At 42.8% G+C, this 17,198-nt stretch overlaps 1 protein-coding gene across 1 annotated transcript in view; it reads right to left on the bottom strand.

Annotated features, from left to right (window-relative positions):
- The window catches only part of LOC137439994 (rho guanine nucleotide exchange factor 3), a 51,777-nt gene extending 34,971 nt beyond the window's left edge, over positions 1-16,806 (bottom strand). The window contains exons 1-5 of the mRNA XM_068136332.2: positions 16,207-16,806; positions 5,630-5,725; positions 4,272-4,457; positions 4,014-4,076; positions 3,520-3,616 (exon numbers count right to left, since the gene is read on the bottom strand). Coding sequence (XP_067992433.2) covers positions 3,520-3,616; positions 4,014-4,076; positions 4,272-4,457; positions 5,630-5,725; positions 16,207-16,302 — 538 coding nt within the window. The 5' untranslated portion in view covers positions 16,303-16,806. The remainder of the gene's footprint in view (positions 1-3,519; positions 3,617-4,013; positions 4,077-4,271; positions 4,458-5,629; positions 5,726-16,206) is intronic.
- Positions 16,807-17,198: the final 392 nt, after the last annotated feature.

Raw genomic sequence — 17,198 nt, 5'->3', positions numbered from 1 at the left:
GTGTTTGTGTTACTGTGTTTGTGTTACTGTGTTTGTGTTAGTATGTGTGTGTGTTACTGTGTGTAGGTGTGTGTTACTGTGTGTGTGTGTGTTACTGTGTTTGTGTTACTGTGTGTGTTACTGTGTGTGTGTTACTGTGTGTGTGTTACTGTGTGTGTGTTACTGTGTGTGTGTTACTGTGTGTCTGTGTTAGTGTGTGTGTTACTGTGTGTGTGTGTTAGTGGGTGTGGGTGTGTTACTGTGTGTGTGTGTGTGTGTGTTACTGAGTGTGTGTGTGTGTGTTAGTGTGTGTCTGTGTTACTGTGTGTGTGTTACTGTGTGTGTGTTACTGTGTGTTACTGTGTGTGTGTGTGTGTTACTGTGTGTGTGTGTGTGTTACTGTGTGTGTGTGTGTGTGTGTGTGTGTGTGTGTGTGTGTGTGTGTGTGTGTGTGTGTGTGTGTGTGTGTGTGTGTGTGTGTGTGTGTGTGTCACTGTGTTACTGTGTGTTGTGTTACTGAACTCAACGAAACTGTCAGCTGAAGGAGCAAAAGAATGTCATCGTCTTACACGAATGGTTTAATAAAATGCATAAGCATAGCCTGGTACTTCCTAAGCAGTTTGTGAGCGCAAATTCTATGGGATAGGGTGTCACTCCACTACATCAGAGTCCACTGTACTTGCGAGCCATTTTTAAAATTCCCTCTCGGTGATGGACCCAGATTGCGTATATCCTATTCCCGTCAGGAAGCAACTCATTGTTACCCGGCAACACCGGGTACTTTTGCTAGTACATATATATATATATATATATATATATATATATATATATATATACACACACACACACACACTACATGATCAAAAGTATGCGGACACCCCTGCTAATTTGTGGATTCTGTTGTTTCAACCAAACCTGTTGACAATGATATGTACATATATATATAATCAAGCACACAGCCATGCAATCTCCATAGACAAACATTGGCAGTAGAATGGGCCATACTGAAGAGTTCAGTGACTTTCATCGTGGCACCGTCATAGAATTCCACCTTTCCAACAAGTCAGTTCATCAAATTTCTGCCCTGCTCGAGCTGCCCTGGCCATCTAAGTGCTGTTATTGTGAAGTGTAAATGTCTAGGAGAAACAACAGCTCAGCCATGAAGTGGTAGGTCACACAAGCTCACAGAACGGGACTGCCGAGTGCTGAAGCGCGTAGCCCGTAAAAATCGTCTTGTCGGTTGCAACACTCACCATAGAGTTCCAAAATTCAAATGGAAGCAACGTCAGCACAACAACTGTTCGTCGGGAGCTTCATTAAATGGATTTCCATGGCCGAGCAGCCGCAGACAAGCCTAAGATCACCATCACCATGAGCAATGCCAAGGGTCAGCTGGAGTGGTGTAAAGCTCGCCGCTATTGGACTCTGGATCAGTGGAAATGCATTCTCTGGAGTGAGGAATCACGCTTCACCATCTTGCAGTCTGACAGACTAATCTGGGTTTGGCGGATGCCAGGAGAACGCGACCTGCCCGAATGCATAGTGCCAACTGAAAAGTTTGGTGGAGGAGGAATAATTGTCTGGGGCTGTTTTTCATGGTTCGGGCTTGGCCCTTAGTTCCAGTGAAGGGAAATCTTTACGCAACAGCATACAATGAGATTCTAGACAATTGTGTGCTTCCAACTTTGTGGCAACAGTTTGGGGAAGGCCCTTTCCTGTTTCAGCATGACAATGCACCCGTGCACAAAGCGAAGTCCATACAGAAATGGTTTGTCAAGATCGGTGTGCATGAACTTGACTGGCCTGCACAGAGCCCTGATCTCAACCCCATAGAACACCTTTGGGATGAATTGGAACACCTACTGCAAGCCAGGCCTCATCACCCAACATCAGTGCCCCACCTGACTAATGCTCTTGTGGCTAAATATATATATAAAAGAATGTTTTTGTTTGTTTGTCTGCACGCGCTAATCTCCTGAACGGTGAAAGATAGGAGGAAACCTCTGAAACAAAAAATGTCGGGACGGGCCCCGGGAAGGTTATAGGCTAGGTGACGAGTCCGGTCGAGGCCGCCTCGGCCGGGCTGGGGCCATTTCGCAATTAAAAGCTGAGCTGAATTATAGTAGTCTATCTTCTACAGCCACGACTAAAAGCTGAATTATAGTAGTAAACAAGTCAGGAGACGACGATGGTTCACGAGCGAGCGGTATTCAATGACAAAGGACGGACTGTAACTGATACAGGCCAGGCCCGGAAATGTCAAAACGAAGGTTACTGACCTTGAAATGAGATAGAAAAGAATGTATAATCAGTTATGAGGTTAGTTAGCTACACAATACCGAAAATTCGGTGAAAAATGAAATGAAAAATAAATAAATAAATAAATAAATAAGTAATAAATAAAATAAAAAATTAAAAATCGAGCTCCGTGGGGCTAGACACATGACATTGGCCTAACCAAATACCGAAACCCCTTGTCAGATTCCACCAAACCCCTCGGAGAAGATGTAGCTTGATCTTGATTACCCCCTAAAAAGACATTTTTCGGGCGTGGCTCCACCCACAATGGGCGCAATACGCCCACTCTAGGCAGTACACAACTATATCATGATATCAACCTCCTCCCACCCAAGTTTCATCAAGATCGGATGATATCATCGGGTGGTTATGCTGTAGGCACACAGGCGCGCGCGCGCACACACACACACACACACACACACACACACACACACACACACACACACACACACACACACACACACACACACACACACACACACACACACACACACACACACACACACACACACACACACACACTTTATGCGGATCAAATGTTTCTGTCCATGTGGAGTATACCATGTTGTCTTCCAAAGATGTTTACCCTCACCTGAGGAGAGGGTATTGCATTTGAGTCTGTTTGTTTGTATGTTTGTCCACACGGAATAAATATGATTTTCTCTGCAACCGTTGGTCCGATTGACATGAAATTTTCACCATTGGTGCACCTCCACCTGTATAATTTTTTTTATTGATAATTATCACGTCATAGATCACGTGGTTTGGCCGCCATCTTGGAAAAACCGAAATTTTGCACCTCTATATACCTGAAATCGCTGAATATAAAAAATTGAGACATGGCTCATTGTAAAGAACTCTCCATGTGGAATAACATCTGTTAGTGATGATGTCATCGATGCCTCTATTATGACCTCATAATTTGACAAGTGCAAAACTTATCCGATCAAGATGACATTACTTGAGCATAATGTAGGAATAAATTAGTGGAGAAAAAAAATAATGACGTCATCGGTCACGTGGTTCGGCCGCCATATTTGTTTCACCACAAAAGCCTTAAAAAACACTGAAAATACATCCTGGTGAGAGTTTGTAATCTCTGATTGCTCTTTCTTGTTCCTGTTGTAACGGCCTTGAGCTGTCAGCTTTGCATTACCATAGACTCGAGCAGCGGCAAAGATTGTTTTGTAGAACATAGTTTCTTTTAATACCATACATAGACAGCATGAATAAATGGCTTACCTTCATGCAGGGGAATGAATGAGTGGGCAGCTCCAAAAATCTGAGCCAATTCCTCTTTCGTCATAATGGAGAGCTTGAGCATCGGATCGTGGTATGCCTGGAAAGAGGCAAAAACGTTGTTGTTAAGTTGATTTATGTTACAAAATTGCCTTTCAGTGTATCGGTCCATCAACGACTACATCAACGACCCCATTTATTCCCACCTTATTGTGGGGTCGGCCAGTGAATCTAATTTCCTCTTCTGACACCTTCGCTCCATTTTATTTACTTCATCAATTTATCCCACAATTATTCTGACAAGGTAGTTTTGAGATAGCATACTTGATGATGTTCCAACTTTCCTCACTCCTTTTTGAGTACGGACTTCACATGTATTTTGTTTGGAAATCCCCAATTCCCCATTTGAGATGTTTATCCAATTTTCCCCATTATGTACATGTAAATCTCCATTTAAGATATTTTGGGATATTTTAATGAGTGTTTCTAATTCTTACCTTTTTGGCTAACCGGAGATCATCAACGAGATCCTGTTCACCTTGCGAAAGTTCAAAAATGGCCTGCATGCAAATATGGCACCATAAAAACAAAAATTTCACATCTCCTTCATGGATTTAGTACTAAAATAAGACACTATCACTGCCTCTCATACAAAATTAAAAATAAAGTCATACATTAACTAGAGAAATAAAAAATAGCTAATTATATTCGGCTCGAAGGTGTACAATCCAAAAGGAATCTGATCAAAAGCACACCTCCTGTCGGCGAATTTCTTTAGCGGACAGGCAGCTGCCCGGGCACGCACCAAACATGTCACTCCAGAGAAGGCTGCCGCGTTTGCGGGCAAGACTGGCCGTGCGGAGCCCTGGAGGTGAGCCTAGACTGGGGCTGCTCAAGAGTGCTTGGTGAGGGCGCGAATCACCACGGAAACTCATGGAATGCTGGGAGGGGTCCGAGGGTGGTGATGGGGTAGGGAAAGAGAGTTTGAAAATGTTTGAGAACTTCATTTCCACACAGAATTATGGTCGCCAGTTGATTTCACTCGAGCCAAGAGGTAGCAAAGTTCGGCAATAAAATGGACTTGATTGTCGACCACAATAAGAACTCTGCACAATACCAGAATCACACACCAATGCAGTACAACGCATTGCAAAATAGGGCCTACTTAAGGTACATGTAAAGGCCATCATGCCTATGCTATATCCACATCTCAGCACTCCCTTCTGCTGCATATCATGCTAATCTCAATCAAGGAATTTGATTAGAGTGCAGGCACATATTGGGTGACAGGACAGCCAGCTTTAGGTCTCCATTCAGAGGATGGCATGCATCAAGATGGAGAACTTCTTGTTGGAACTGCACCAAAACAGCAGTTTTCAGTTTAAGATATGAACTGAGCCTTCTGAGCCCATCGGGAATCAAACCCAGACTCGGTAGCTCATTGGCGAGCAAGCGACTGAAGAAGCTATATGCCACCACACATGCACAGATGCCAAACTACTCTCCATTTCTCTGTTGTCTTGAACCTTCTCCAATAAACAATGTTCCCTAGGCCCAATATCTGTGCAGTAAGCCTGTTCAGGCATAATCAGTGTCCATGCTCAGGAAATGATATGCGGTAATTGGAATATAAATCAAAATGCAAATTTGTGGTAGTGCTCGACAATGTTAACATTGGTGGGAGTATCAACATGAGAAAGGCGTAATTACAGTAATGACACAGACACACACACACAGAGAAACACACACAATTGCTGAATAACGTAAGACATTCAATCTTTATACAGATTGGCAGCGACTTAGGTATGGGATGGAGTTCAGACAAAGGGTTTACCTGCACACCTGTTTGTCATGAATCAGTCTTTATCTCAAAGCGAACTGCTCAAACTGAATGGAGGAAGCAATTACTGCACTTCCAGATTGCAAAAACATGGAAGAATATGGCAGTCGGGCGTTTTATTTTGATGAAAATCGGATAACGCTGAGTAATTGGAAAGTGAGAGGCATGCGCATCCCAGCGTCAAGTGCAAGGAGGGTTGTTTATTCCTTATGTATGTCTCGATCCTGGATGAAAGTTCAGGTAAAATTATAAACGCCATCCTCATGCCTTTACCTGCAAGCCTTTTCCCAGATGTCGAACGGGAGAGATGAGATTTGCCAAGGAATTGGAGACTTTTGACTGTGATCGAACACGCTTGCGGCTTGGTTCCTGAGTGGCAGAGAATCGGGAGAGTGGAAAGGGGGAGTGGGGATAAACAAAAACAAAAATGAGGCTTGTAACCCAAAAAGCCACCTGTATGAAAGGGGACATCATTATGGGTTTGAGGCTTCACTATCTTTATGGCTTTTGGCCAGAGCTTTGTTTTGCAGACTCTTGGCTCCAGACCGTACACAAGCTGGTAAATCTTTGGATTCTTGCCAGCACATCACATGATAAATATATATTTTTTATGAATATAACTTTGCTTCTTCCTTTTGCCACAACATGGCCTTGTGGGTTACATGATCCAATCCTTTATCGTTAAAATGCTAAAGGAAAGGGTACTTTTAAAGAAGATTGTCGGCTCATTCCGGGTTGAGAAACGAGTCGGTACTCGGAATGTCTCTCAGCCAGCTGTGTGTACCAAACTCAAAAGTGTTAAAATCTCGAAACAAATATTCGTACAGGCCTCAAAGTAGATCCTTTCGCTGACCTTTCCATCAACCTTTTTCATAGCTGGGAACTGGGCCAAAATACAAACCGGGCCTGTGAAGCTAATCAGGGTACAGCGTGTTTGTATAGAGCTTTGAATAATGGCCTCGTTTTATGGGAATGCAGTTGGAATGGGCAGCACAAACTGCATGCAGCAAGTGCTGCCACCTGCATAATCGAGGGTGGGCCTCTCCTATCGCCCATGTAGGAAGACAAATATTGAAATAAGCATGGGCGAATACGAGACAGGTGTGGCTGGTATTTTGTGCTACGTGTCCTGTTTTCGTGTTAAACCATGTGGTTTGCACAAGTGGAAAACCTCTTCAAACTCATGCTTTACCTGGCTTCCTTGCGCATGTGCCTACGTCTTCCATTTTAGCCATACTAAAACGTGGCTTAGTACAAATAGTTTTGTCAATTACACCTACCAAGGGGATCCATCTGGTAATAAATAGAAGCAATGAGCTTTTGATAGTCTGAAGTTTGGCGTTTCTGAAGCTTTTATGAGTCAGCCGTGAGTATTCTGGCATTATGGTCAGCAATGACTGGCTGGGATTTGGAATTATTGTTGAGATACCAGTGCACAAGAACTTACTCTTTTTGCAATGCAGTGCGAGATATTTAACAGGAAGGAAATGTCAACCTACACGCGGGTGCTCCTGTTAATGATATTGACAGTGTTATACTATGAAGACATCAGGACTAAGTGCCATCACCTGGCCGTGCCATGTGCAAGGATAAGAAGACATTTAGCATCTCCCAGAAATAAAATATTTGCAGACGAGAGAGCTGGCCCATTTTAAATTTCATATGGTAATTTGATATCAGAATCATTGATGCTCTGGGTTGCAAGGATGGTCGAGATGTACGCACACTCGCTTCTAAGCTGTCTGGTCTGGGTTCCAATCTCAGCTCAACTATAAACTGTCATCCAGGTGATACATTGATGTATGTGCTGTACCTCGGATGGACGTTAAACCAGACGTCCCATCTGCCGGCAATAGTTGGACATTAAAGATCTTGGAAATGGCAATGTCCTTCGTGAAGAATAGACGAGCTGTCGTCGGCACAATGACCAAATTCCAAATTCTTGCCGTGAGCATCAGAGCCTTGCCCTCAACCATTGATGCTACCCACAGCCTTGTGCTACATATAAAAGAAGATGATTGATGCTCTACTGAAAACGTAGGGACAATACCCCCGGCACTCATCTGGTAGAATAAACAGTATACTGCACTGACTAAAGGTATTTTAATTTCAATGCTTGCTAGAAGACAGGGCAGCATGTAGAATCATACTAACATAATCATAAGACTTTAAACAAGCAAAAAAATACCTATTTTGGGGGGAAACCTCCTCCCCCCCCCCCCCCACCCTGTATACATCCTCAGACCCCAATTTTTCCAATGCCTTGAACAAACATTGGTACATCACGGATGATGAAGGTTGTGGTGAAGTTTCATCAAAATTGTGTGTGTAGTTTCAGAGAAGAAAGCAAACATCTAAACATCTATTTGGGGGGTGGGGAGGGAGGGGCGAGGGTCAAACCTGGACCCAATTTGTCCCCCAATAGACCCCCAAAGGGGCAGATTTTTTTTAATACCGTGAACAAAGTTTGGTACATCACAGGTGATGAAGGGGTTGTGGTAACGTTTCATCTAAATTGTGTGTGTAGTTTCAAAGTAAAAAGCAAATTCCTATTTGGGGGTGGGGGGGGGGGGGGGGCGTCAAACCTGGATCCACTTTGACCCTCGGTAGACCCCCTTAGACCTCGAATTTTTTAATGCCATGAACGAACTTTAGTCACAACACAACAAATATAATTTGTGCCAAATTTGGTCACAATCCCATCAGCGGTTTCAGAGAGTAAGTTTCAAGTGTTTACGGACAGAAGGACGGACTGACGGACGGACGGACGACACACCGTCACATAAGCTCCCCTGAACTTCGTTCCAGGTAAGCTAAAAAAAAGGAAAAGCAAAGGAAAAGGATGGCAATTCATATTCGGTCTTGAAATTGAACCCCAATGACAACTAAAAGATGAGTACGTTACGTTTGATAAATACACGGAAACCACAATTATATTTACCTTTGCCACCGAAGGTGGGCAGAGGTTGTTTTCACCAGTTTGTCTTTTTGTCTGTTAGCAGGATATCTCAAAAGGTTATGGACAGATTAGGATGAAATTTGGTGGACAGGTTGGGTGTGAAAAGGACGCGTTGATTGAATTTTGGTGAAGATCCAGATCCGAGAGTTTTAAAATTATTTTGACGATTATTCACCATCGTGAGATGGGGCCAAAAGATGTCAGTAGCATGATATTTCAAGAAGTTGTGGATTGATGATGACAAAACTTGGTTGGATGAGTTGGGTAGGCGACAAAAACAAGCAGATTAGACTTTGGTTCAGGTTCGGATCCAGATTCGGCCTATCAGTGGGATACAAAACGAAAACTATTGAGCCTGGTGGAGGTATGCGCTCTGCCGAGTGCAGTTCTAGTTTCTTATTGTGAACATTTGAATAAAGCAGAACCTGCCATGTTATTTGTATAGCCATATAACAGAATGTGTTGGCTTCATAGACAATTCTGGTTCGTACATGGAACGTCCACTATCCAAGACAGACAATTCCAAAACCAAGGCTTAACTCCACATTCTAATGAGGGAAAGAAGGCCACAAAGAGAAGGTTGAAACTTATTTAAAGAAAAACATACAGGTGATGAGTGAGTGTCCATTAACCAAAACGAGCTTCTTTGTATTTTGTATTTTCCATAATGTATTTTGATCCAATCAATTCCTTTTTGTGCAGTGCTCCTTTCATGCTCCATCTCCAGGCGCTGAATGACGTCATCGCCGAGCAGCAAAGGGGGCCCAGTGATGACGTGTGCTGACAGGGAGTACTCAGTTTTCACTCCGGGTTCTTGTTTTCTTGTTCTCTTTATTTCTTGTGTTCTTGTTTGTCCAGGCGATATCTCAGCCATCCTTTGAGCTAGGAAGCTGAAATTTTGGCACAATAGTGAGCAGGTGCTTTGGCAAGAACGGTATTTGTTTTTTTGATTAATCAATTAATTGATGGATTACTTAATTATTATCGATTAATTAAGTACTTATTTTTTTCCTTTCACATCTGGGCAACATCACAGGCACCTTTTGAGCAAGGAAGCTGATATTTGGACATGAGAATGACCAAGTGATTTGGCTCTTTTTTTTTTTTTTTTTTTGTATACAAGATCGAGGCTCGTGAAAGAGCGAACATTAATCACACAGAAAGACAAACCGACACATAAAACATATAACATCGGGAGCGGTAGACAAGATGGGGAGAGAGGGGGAAGGACACAAACACAACATTTGAGAGCAGGGACGAGAGACATGGAGACATCGAGAGATCTGAGAGAGGGCGAGGGCTTTGGGGGGGGGGGGGGCATGGGAAGGGGGCGGTGGGAGAGGTATAAAACATATGGACACTGCCAGGACTTCCAGGAAAGAAGTTGGAATTTCAAACAAGGTGGATCTGGGGTGAATTAGCGGGGGTAGAAAAGATCAAGGTTTTGGATGGGGGAAGATAAGAGATGGTGGTGAACAGCTGTTTTAAAGACCTGGAGGGAGGAGTGGGATTGAAGGGAGTGAGGGAGTTTGTTCCAGAGGCCGGAGAAAAGAGGAATGAAAGAGTGAAGGTGAGCAGAGAGCCGAGATTTCGGCAGTTTAACCATCAGAGGGTTGCTGGCAGATCTTGTGCGACCTGTAGGAATATTTGGGGGACAGAGCACAGAGAGAGCTGGGGGTGCAAGGCCGGAGAGGAGTCGGTAGAAGACAGAAAGACCACCTACCTGCCTGCGGTGAGTGAGTGAAAGGCCCTCAGAGATAGCTTCATCGCGGGAGATTCCAATAATTCTGAAAGCTTTGGTTTCAACAGCGTGAAGCCGAGCTAGGTGTGAGGCAGGAGCACCGGCCCATAGGGGAGAACAGTATTCCATTGAGCTGCGGATGAAAGCCTTGTATGTGGTGAGGAGCTCAGGTGTTGCGAGGAAGGACTTCGCACGACGGAGGATGCCCAGTCGGCGACTGGCTTTGGAGGCCAGCTTGGAAATGTGGTTTTCCCAAGAAAGATCATGGCAGATAGTGAGACCCAAAATCTTGAGCGACAGAACTTCTTGGAGAGGATTGTTGAGAAAGTAGATGGGAGGGTTGTCCAGTCGATCTTTTCGGAGAGACATAGTAAGAGTGTGAGATTTGTCAGGATTGAAAGACATGTTCCACTTGTTTGAACAGTCTGTGATTTTGTCCAGGTCTTCAGAGAGTGAGGAGGCAGCAGACTGCCGATCTGAGGGAAGAGGAATGGAGCGGCAGAGAGTGGAGTCATCAGCAATGATGACTAAAGGGTACTTTTGATTTACTGATCAATCAATTAATCGATTAATTATTGAATTATTCGATTCATGACTTTATTTTTTTATTTTTTTTAAGTTACAGATTCAGATGAAACGGTGGTGGTTTAGGTATTTTATTAACCAATTGATTATGAATTGAATTATTTTACCATTATTTATTTATTTTCATTATTAATCACTTATTTATTTTCTTTCTCATCTGGGCAATATCTCAGGCCCTTTTGAGCTAAGAAACTGATATTTGTACATGATAGTGACCAAGTGATGTGGCTATAATAGTCAGGTTCACTATGTTAACAAATATAAATTCGTTCAAAATTTTGGTAGATTAGCAAAACTATACATTTTTGGAATATTCAGAGCATGAGGAATCCAAAAATTAATGTTTACATTTGCGTAGACACCTTTGCGAAAATGACACTCAGGACAGTGATGAAGATAGTTAGGTTCACTATGTTAACAAATATAATTTCGTTCAAAATTTTGGAGATTAGCAAACCTGTACATTTTTGGAATCTTCAGAGCATGGAGAATCTGAAAATCAATGTTGGCATTTGCACAGACACCTGCATGGCCGCCATTTTGGATTTTGAATACATATTTTGCCATAATATGCCATAAAATACATATTTTGCGCGATCTCGGCTTCTAGTCAACCTAGAGACTTAATTAAATATGCTAATCCTATGTTTTCTGGGTCAAGGAATCCAATAAAGGCCTCAAAAGAGTGCTCAGGATTATAGAAAAGCAACAAACAAAGGTAATTGAAAACCATTGTCTTTATATTTGTGATATAACTATTACATAATACATGATATTGCAAGCCCTTTGAAGTTATAGGTTGTTATAGGAAGTTATAGGTAGTATCAGATTGAACTATAAGTCCTATACACAGGATCTACGAGGTCTATACCGTTCAGGAATATGCTTTTACAGATCTTCATCACTGTCCTGAGTGTCATTTTCGCAAAGGTGTCTACGCAAATGTAAACATTAATTTTTGGATTCCTCATTCTCTGAATATTCCACAAATGTATAGTTTTGCTAATCTACCAAAATTTTGAACGAAAAAACAGCGTGAACCTGACCATAAAGGATATTTTTGATTTACTGATTAATCAATTTATTGATTAATCAATTAATTATTTATTTAGATTAATGATTTATTTAATTAATTTTCAAAAAGTTACAGCTTCGGATGAAACACTGGTGGTTGAGGTATGCTATCAGTCAATTGATGAAGAAATTATTTTATGACTTATTTATTGATTTTAATTCCGCAATTAATCAATTATTGTACATCTCTCCCTCCCAATACAGTCTATGTGCTGCACGGCGGTATCGCCAGGTGCCCCCCCCACACCCCCCCCTCCGGCAATGCAGTGCTGGAGGATGTTATTTATTTATTTGTCATGGGGGCGGTGTACTTTGAATGTATCTGTACTTGTTGTACACCACGCCTTTCCTATGCCATCTCCAGGCGCTGCATGCCATCATTGTCGGGCACCAAAGAGGGCTCGGCAATGACGCACGCTGAAAGGGAGTACTCAGTTTTCACTCCGGTTTCTTTCTTGTGTTCTTGTTTATCAGGGCGATATCTCAGCCATCCTTTGAGCGAGCTAGGAAGCTGAAATTTCGGCACAATAGTGAGCAAGTGGTTTGGCAAACACTGTATATTTATATTTTTTGATTAATCAATTAATTGATTAGTTCTTTAATTATTATCGATTAATTAAGTACATATTTATTTCCTCTCTCTTCTGGGAATTATCTCAGGCACCTTTTGAGCTAGAATGCTGATATTTGGACATGACAATGACCAAATGATTTCACTGTTAAGGCTATTTTTGATTTATTGATTAATCAATAAATAGATTAATTATTTAATTATTTGATTAATGACTTGATTAATGACTTGATTAATTATTTTTAAGTTACAGATTCGGATGAAACGGTTGTGGTTTCGCTATTCTATTAGCCAATTGATTAATTATTTAATTATTTTATGATTATTGTTTATTTATTTTAATTATTAATTATTTATTTATTTTAATTATTAATTATTAATTTATTTTCTCTCTCATCTGGGCAATATCTCAGGCACATTTTGAGCTAGGAAGCTGATATTTGGACACGACAGTGACCAAGTGATGTGGCTATAAAGGATATTTTTGATTTATTGATTAATTAATTAATAGATTATTTGATTAATCAATTATTTAATTTTTCTGATTAATGACATTTAATTAATGTTCAAAAAGTTATAGCTTCGGATGAAACATTGTTGGTTTAGGTATGCTAATAGCCAATTGATTAAGAAAATATTTTATGATTATTATTTATTGATTTTAATTATGCAATTAATCAATCAATTATTGTACACCTCTCCCTCCAAATACAGCCTCTATGAGCTGCATGGCGGTATCGCCGGGCACCAAAGGTGCCCCGGCAATGCCGCGCTGGAGGATATTAATTTATTTGGCATGTGGGCAGTGTACTTTGAATGTATCTATACTTGTTTTTTTGTTTTTTGCAATTATCTTGTGCGTCATTTTTTAAGCACGTGACAAAGTTCACTTTCTCTAGTTATACGAGTACAGTTCTCAAGTGCAAAGATCACAGTGGATGTACGTGATGAAATGTTAATCATTCCTCCTTTGCAGACACTGCACTAAGTTAGTAAAGTGACTGCAACAGACTTTGATGAGATTATCTTTTTACACCAAGAAGTTTCTTAACCCTCGGTTAATGAGCTTGCAACATGCAGGATTTGCTGGATGTGGAGTAAGCGATAAGGATCCATGCTCCTTTGTTCTGCCTCGAGTTAAAGTGCTTTCCTGATACATAAATCTTGCATTTGTTTAGTTTTCAACAGTGATGAAGCAAATCATTATCTTTATTCAGATATACGCACTTCTTGTATGACCCACTGTGAATCACATCATTCCAAGTTACTCACTTTATCCACAAAGGGAAAATAAACTGATGCCAAACGAATGCTATAACTGGAGAGATAAGGTGACAAATACTTGTTTAACGACGTCAGAGTTTATATTTCTGAAAAAATTCCCGGGCTTGACCCATTGACTGTCACCGAAATTCCACTCCGACTGTCCAAACACCTGTCCAACCCATTCAGCTGGACCTTAGAACTCCCCATGTACTGAAGTCGTGAGAAAGGAAAAACCCAAGTGGTATTGCATGAGAACATCTGAATGTCTGCACGCATGCGCGAACAAACAAACAGACAGACAGATAGGCGCGTGCATCACACAGGCGTACACACTCATACGCGTAGCCCGTCCATAACGAATCACGAAAGCTGGAGAAGGCCAGCGTATTAATTTCTGTGCAAAGCCTATCCAGAGAGAGAGCGAGAGAGAGAGCGAGAGCGAGAGCGAGAGCGAGAGGAGAGAGAGAGATCCTTGTGGATTGACAGGCCCAGGATTACAGCAATCAAGTCAGGGAGACCTCCCCAAATACTTCAAACGCCATGTTCCATCAAGGCCACAAACCTGACAGGGGCACCTGCTTCTCCCAAACAATCCGGGACAGAGCAGCTCCACTTTCCATCCCCTCCACCCAACCACCTCGGCCTCCAAGACCACGCTAATAGACAAAAGACTCGGAGCTTGTTTATTCGCCTGGCCCTCTTGAACCCGACATGAGTAAACAACAGGGGGTCTCAGCGCAATTTCTTAATTGCTTCTGTGGCCTACATTTCCACCGTCGGTCAGCATTCCCACCTTCGTGTGTCGGGAATAGTTTACCCCAAGCACATTTACCAACATTTATCTCCATTTCCATCGTAGCTTTGCGCACTCATTTCCTCGGCTTTCAGACCAAACATATTTGGCGAAGCGAAACCATTGCCCGATGGGGTAGCAGATAGCCGCTGTTCGACCTCCAGAACAACCAAGACGAACGACCCCTTCATTTGCAGCCACCTGGAGAGTCTGGATGGCGAAGCTTCAGCTATGTACTCTTGGTACATCTGTGTGAACACGAACGTATTTGTCTGAATGCTTCCATCAATTTGGATACACTTCATCCAGCACTTCCAAATGTGAAATCATCTATGATGTCAGGCTGTGTGCTCCGATTAACATCACAGTGGCCTCATAACACTATTGCCTCAGGTTACACTCAGTGGCTTCATTGGTGATATCAATAGTGTCTCATTACTATCCATGTTCTCCATGTAATGCGCACACAAGCCCCCTCGAAGACCCTTTTCAATCCATATCCTCCATGTAATGCGCACAGAAGCCCCCTCGAATACCCTTTTCAATCCATATCCTCCATGTAATTCGCATACAAGCCCCGCCCCCCTCTCCGAGGACCCTTTTCAATCCATATCCTCCATGTAATGCACACACAAGTCCCCTTGAGGACAATTTTCAATCCAAGTCCTCCATGTAATGCACATATAAGCCCCCCTCCCCAAGGACCATTTTCAATCCAAGTCCTCCATGTAATGAGACAACAAGTTTCCCCTCTCTGAGGACCCTTTTCAATACACACACACACACACACACACACACACACACACACACACACACCCTTGAGGACCCTCTTCAATCCAAGTCCTCTGTGTAATGCGCATATAGGTCCTCCGTGTAATGCGCATATAGGTCCTCCGTGTAAAGAAAAAACAGAACCATCTTTAGAGGCCACTTTTCCCCGCAGAGCAGGGGTTGGCCTTTTTTGGGCACCGTGGTCCCCTTTTTGAAGCAATGTTTTATGGCCGTATGCCCTTCCTGCCGCCAACCCTGTTAGTCGCCTCTTGCCACACACAGGGAATTACCAGTGAACTGGTAGTGGTACTCAATTTGCCGACCTTGGAAGGACGACAGGCTGAGTCAACACCCCTGGCGTTAATTCAGCGATCGACCGGGATTCGAACCCAGGATCCCAGGATCCCAAGCCGGCACCCTAACCGCTAAACCAACACTTCAGTGTAATGCGCATATAAGCCCCCCCCCCCTCCCTGAGGAACCTTTTCAATCCAAATCCTTCATGTAATGAGCATACAAGCTCCCCTACCTCCCCCCCTTCCCACGCCTCCCCACCCCCAGGCCACTTTTCAACCACCTACTCTGGTTTACCTGTAACAATCACCTGTAACAATCTTGTTTACATATAACAAGGTTTTCGAACTTACTTTTGCTGCATCGCAATTTTTGTTCGATCGTTCCCTTTATAGAAGATTGCCGCGAAATTCCCAAGTGACAGGTAAACAGCTTTGGTGAAGTCGCAAGTTGTTCGCACCTAGGGGCTTCACGCACTGGCACGCAATTCATTTGGCACACAAAAAGGTATCCTCTTATGTAATAGGACAGAAAAAGAGAACAGGTAATAGGATTAGGTTTCTATAAACAAAGGGTTTCTATGAGGTCACCACGCAATGTGCATGTTCACCGTTGTGAAAGGTAACACAGTTCATAAAAAAAACAACCCAAAATGAACGAAAATATTAAAATAATTAGAGGAATGAGTGAAAAAGCGCGAAAAGATGCAAAACAAACATTAGAATAATTGGAAATAAAAATCATCGAAATAATTCGAGTGGAATAGGAAGAAGAAGATTTACGTGGGATATCTTACCTGGATTTCAACTTCCCTGAGAACGTTGACGGGAAGAGGTTCCAACACTCTGCTGCTCCTTTTGCTCCTGCCCTGGGTTACCTGCAGCTCCGGCATGTTGTCTTTGTCCGGGTGTTTCGACAAGTCCTTCTCTGTAGCTACGCTCGTCGAATGCTCCTCTAATCTCGACTCGTGTTCGACCTTGCTCACAGCTCCGCCCACTCTCGTGGGGAATAACAAGCTAGGTTAGAGGGCGGGGCCAACAATCCTCGCACCGCCCTCCTCCCTCCCCCACCACCTCCCAGCGAAGGGAAATCGGTCCCTCCGCACAGCACGTTGTCCGGTATTAAAAGACCACAAATCCAGGTAGGACCAGAGTCTTACCTGTTACCTGCTGGGTACACTTTGCTCTCGTTGAACACCTTCATTCGCTTTCTTTGGTCCTAATTGGTTAAAACTATTGATTTCACGAGTTTTGCATATTTTACTGTTTAATAGTCGAACTGACCTCAATTTGCATGGCGAAGCACATGGGCGGTTTGCATTTGCTTAGTTTGTTCAAATATAAATGTTTAAACAACTTGGAGAAACTTTTTCAACGATAAAGTCTCCTTAATGGATGAGAATACCTGCGTGAACGGACCCGGTTTTATCAGATCTCGAACTCTGGGCGGAGTTGAGACCGCCCAGTGCTCGGATGGGAGCACTCCTGAGCTCGGTTGGCTCGCGTGTTTGGGAGGGTTTTGATCGCGAGATATCTGAACATGGCTTAGTTCCTCTGTGGAGTCGAATCATATTAAAGCCCCCCTTCTGGTGAATGGGGCGCTGGATCATGCGGCATGCTTACGTTTTGTATCCCACTGATAGGTCAGATCTGGATCCGGACCTGAACCAAAATCGAATCATTTTGTTCTTGTCACCTTCCCAACTCATCAACCAAGTTTTATCATAACTCGTCCACAACTTTTTGAGATATCGTTCTATGTATCGTTTTTGGCCCGATCTCTCAATGG

Source organism: Myxine glutinosa, chromosome 1 (assembly GCF_964187855.1).
Source record: "Myxine glutinosa chromosome 1, kmMyxGlut1.1, whole genome shotgun sequence".
Lineage (NCBI taxonomy): Eukaryota > Metazoa > Chordata > Myxini > Myxiniformes > Myxinidae > Myxine > Myxine glutinosa.
This window is presented reverse-complemented; position numbering and strand designations above follow the sequence as displayed.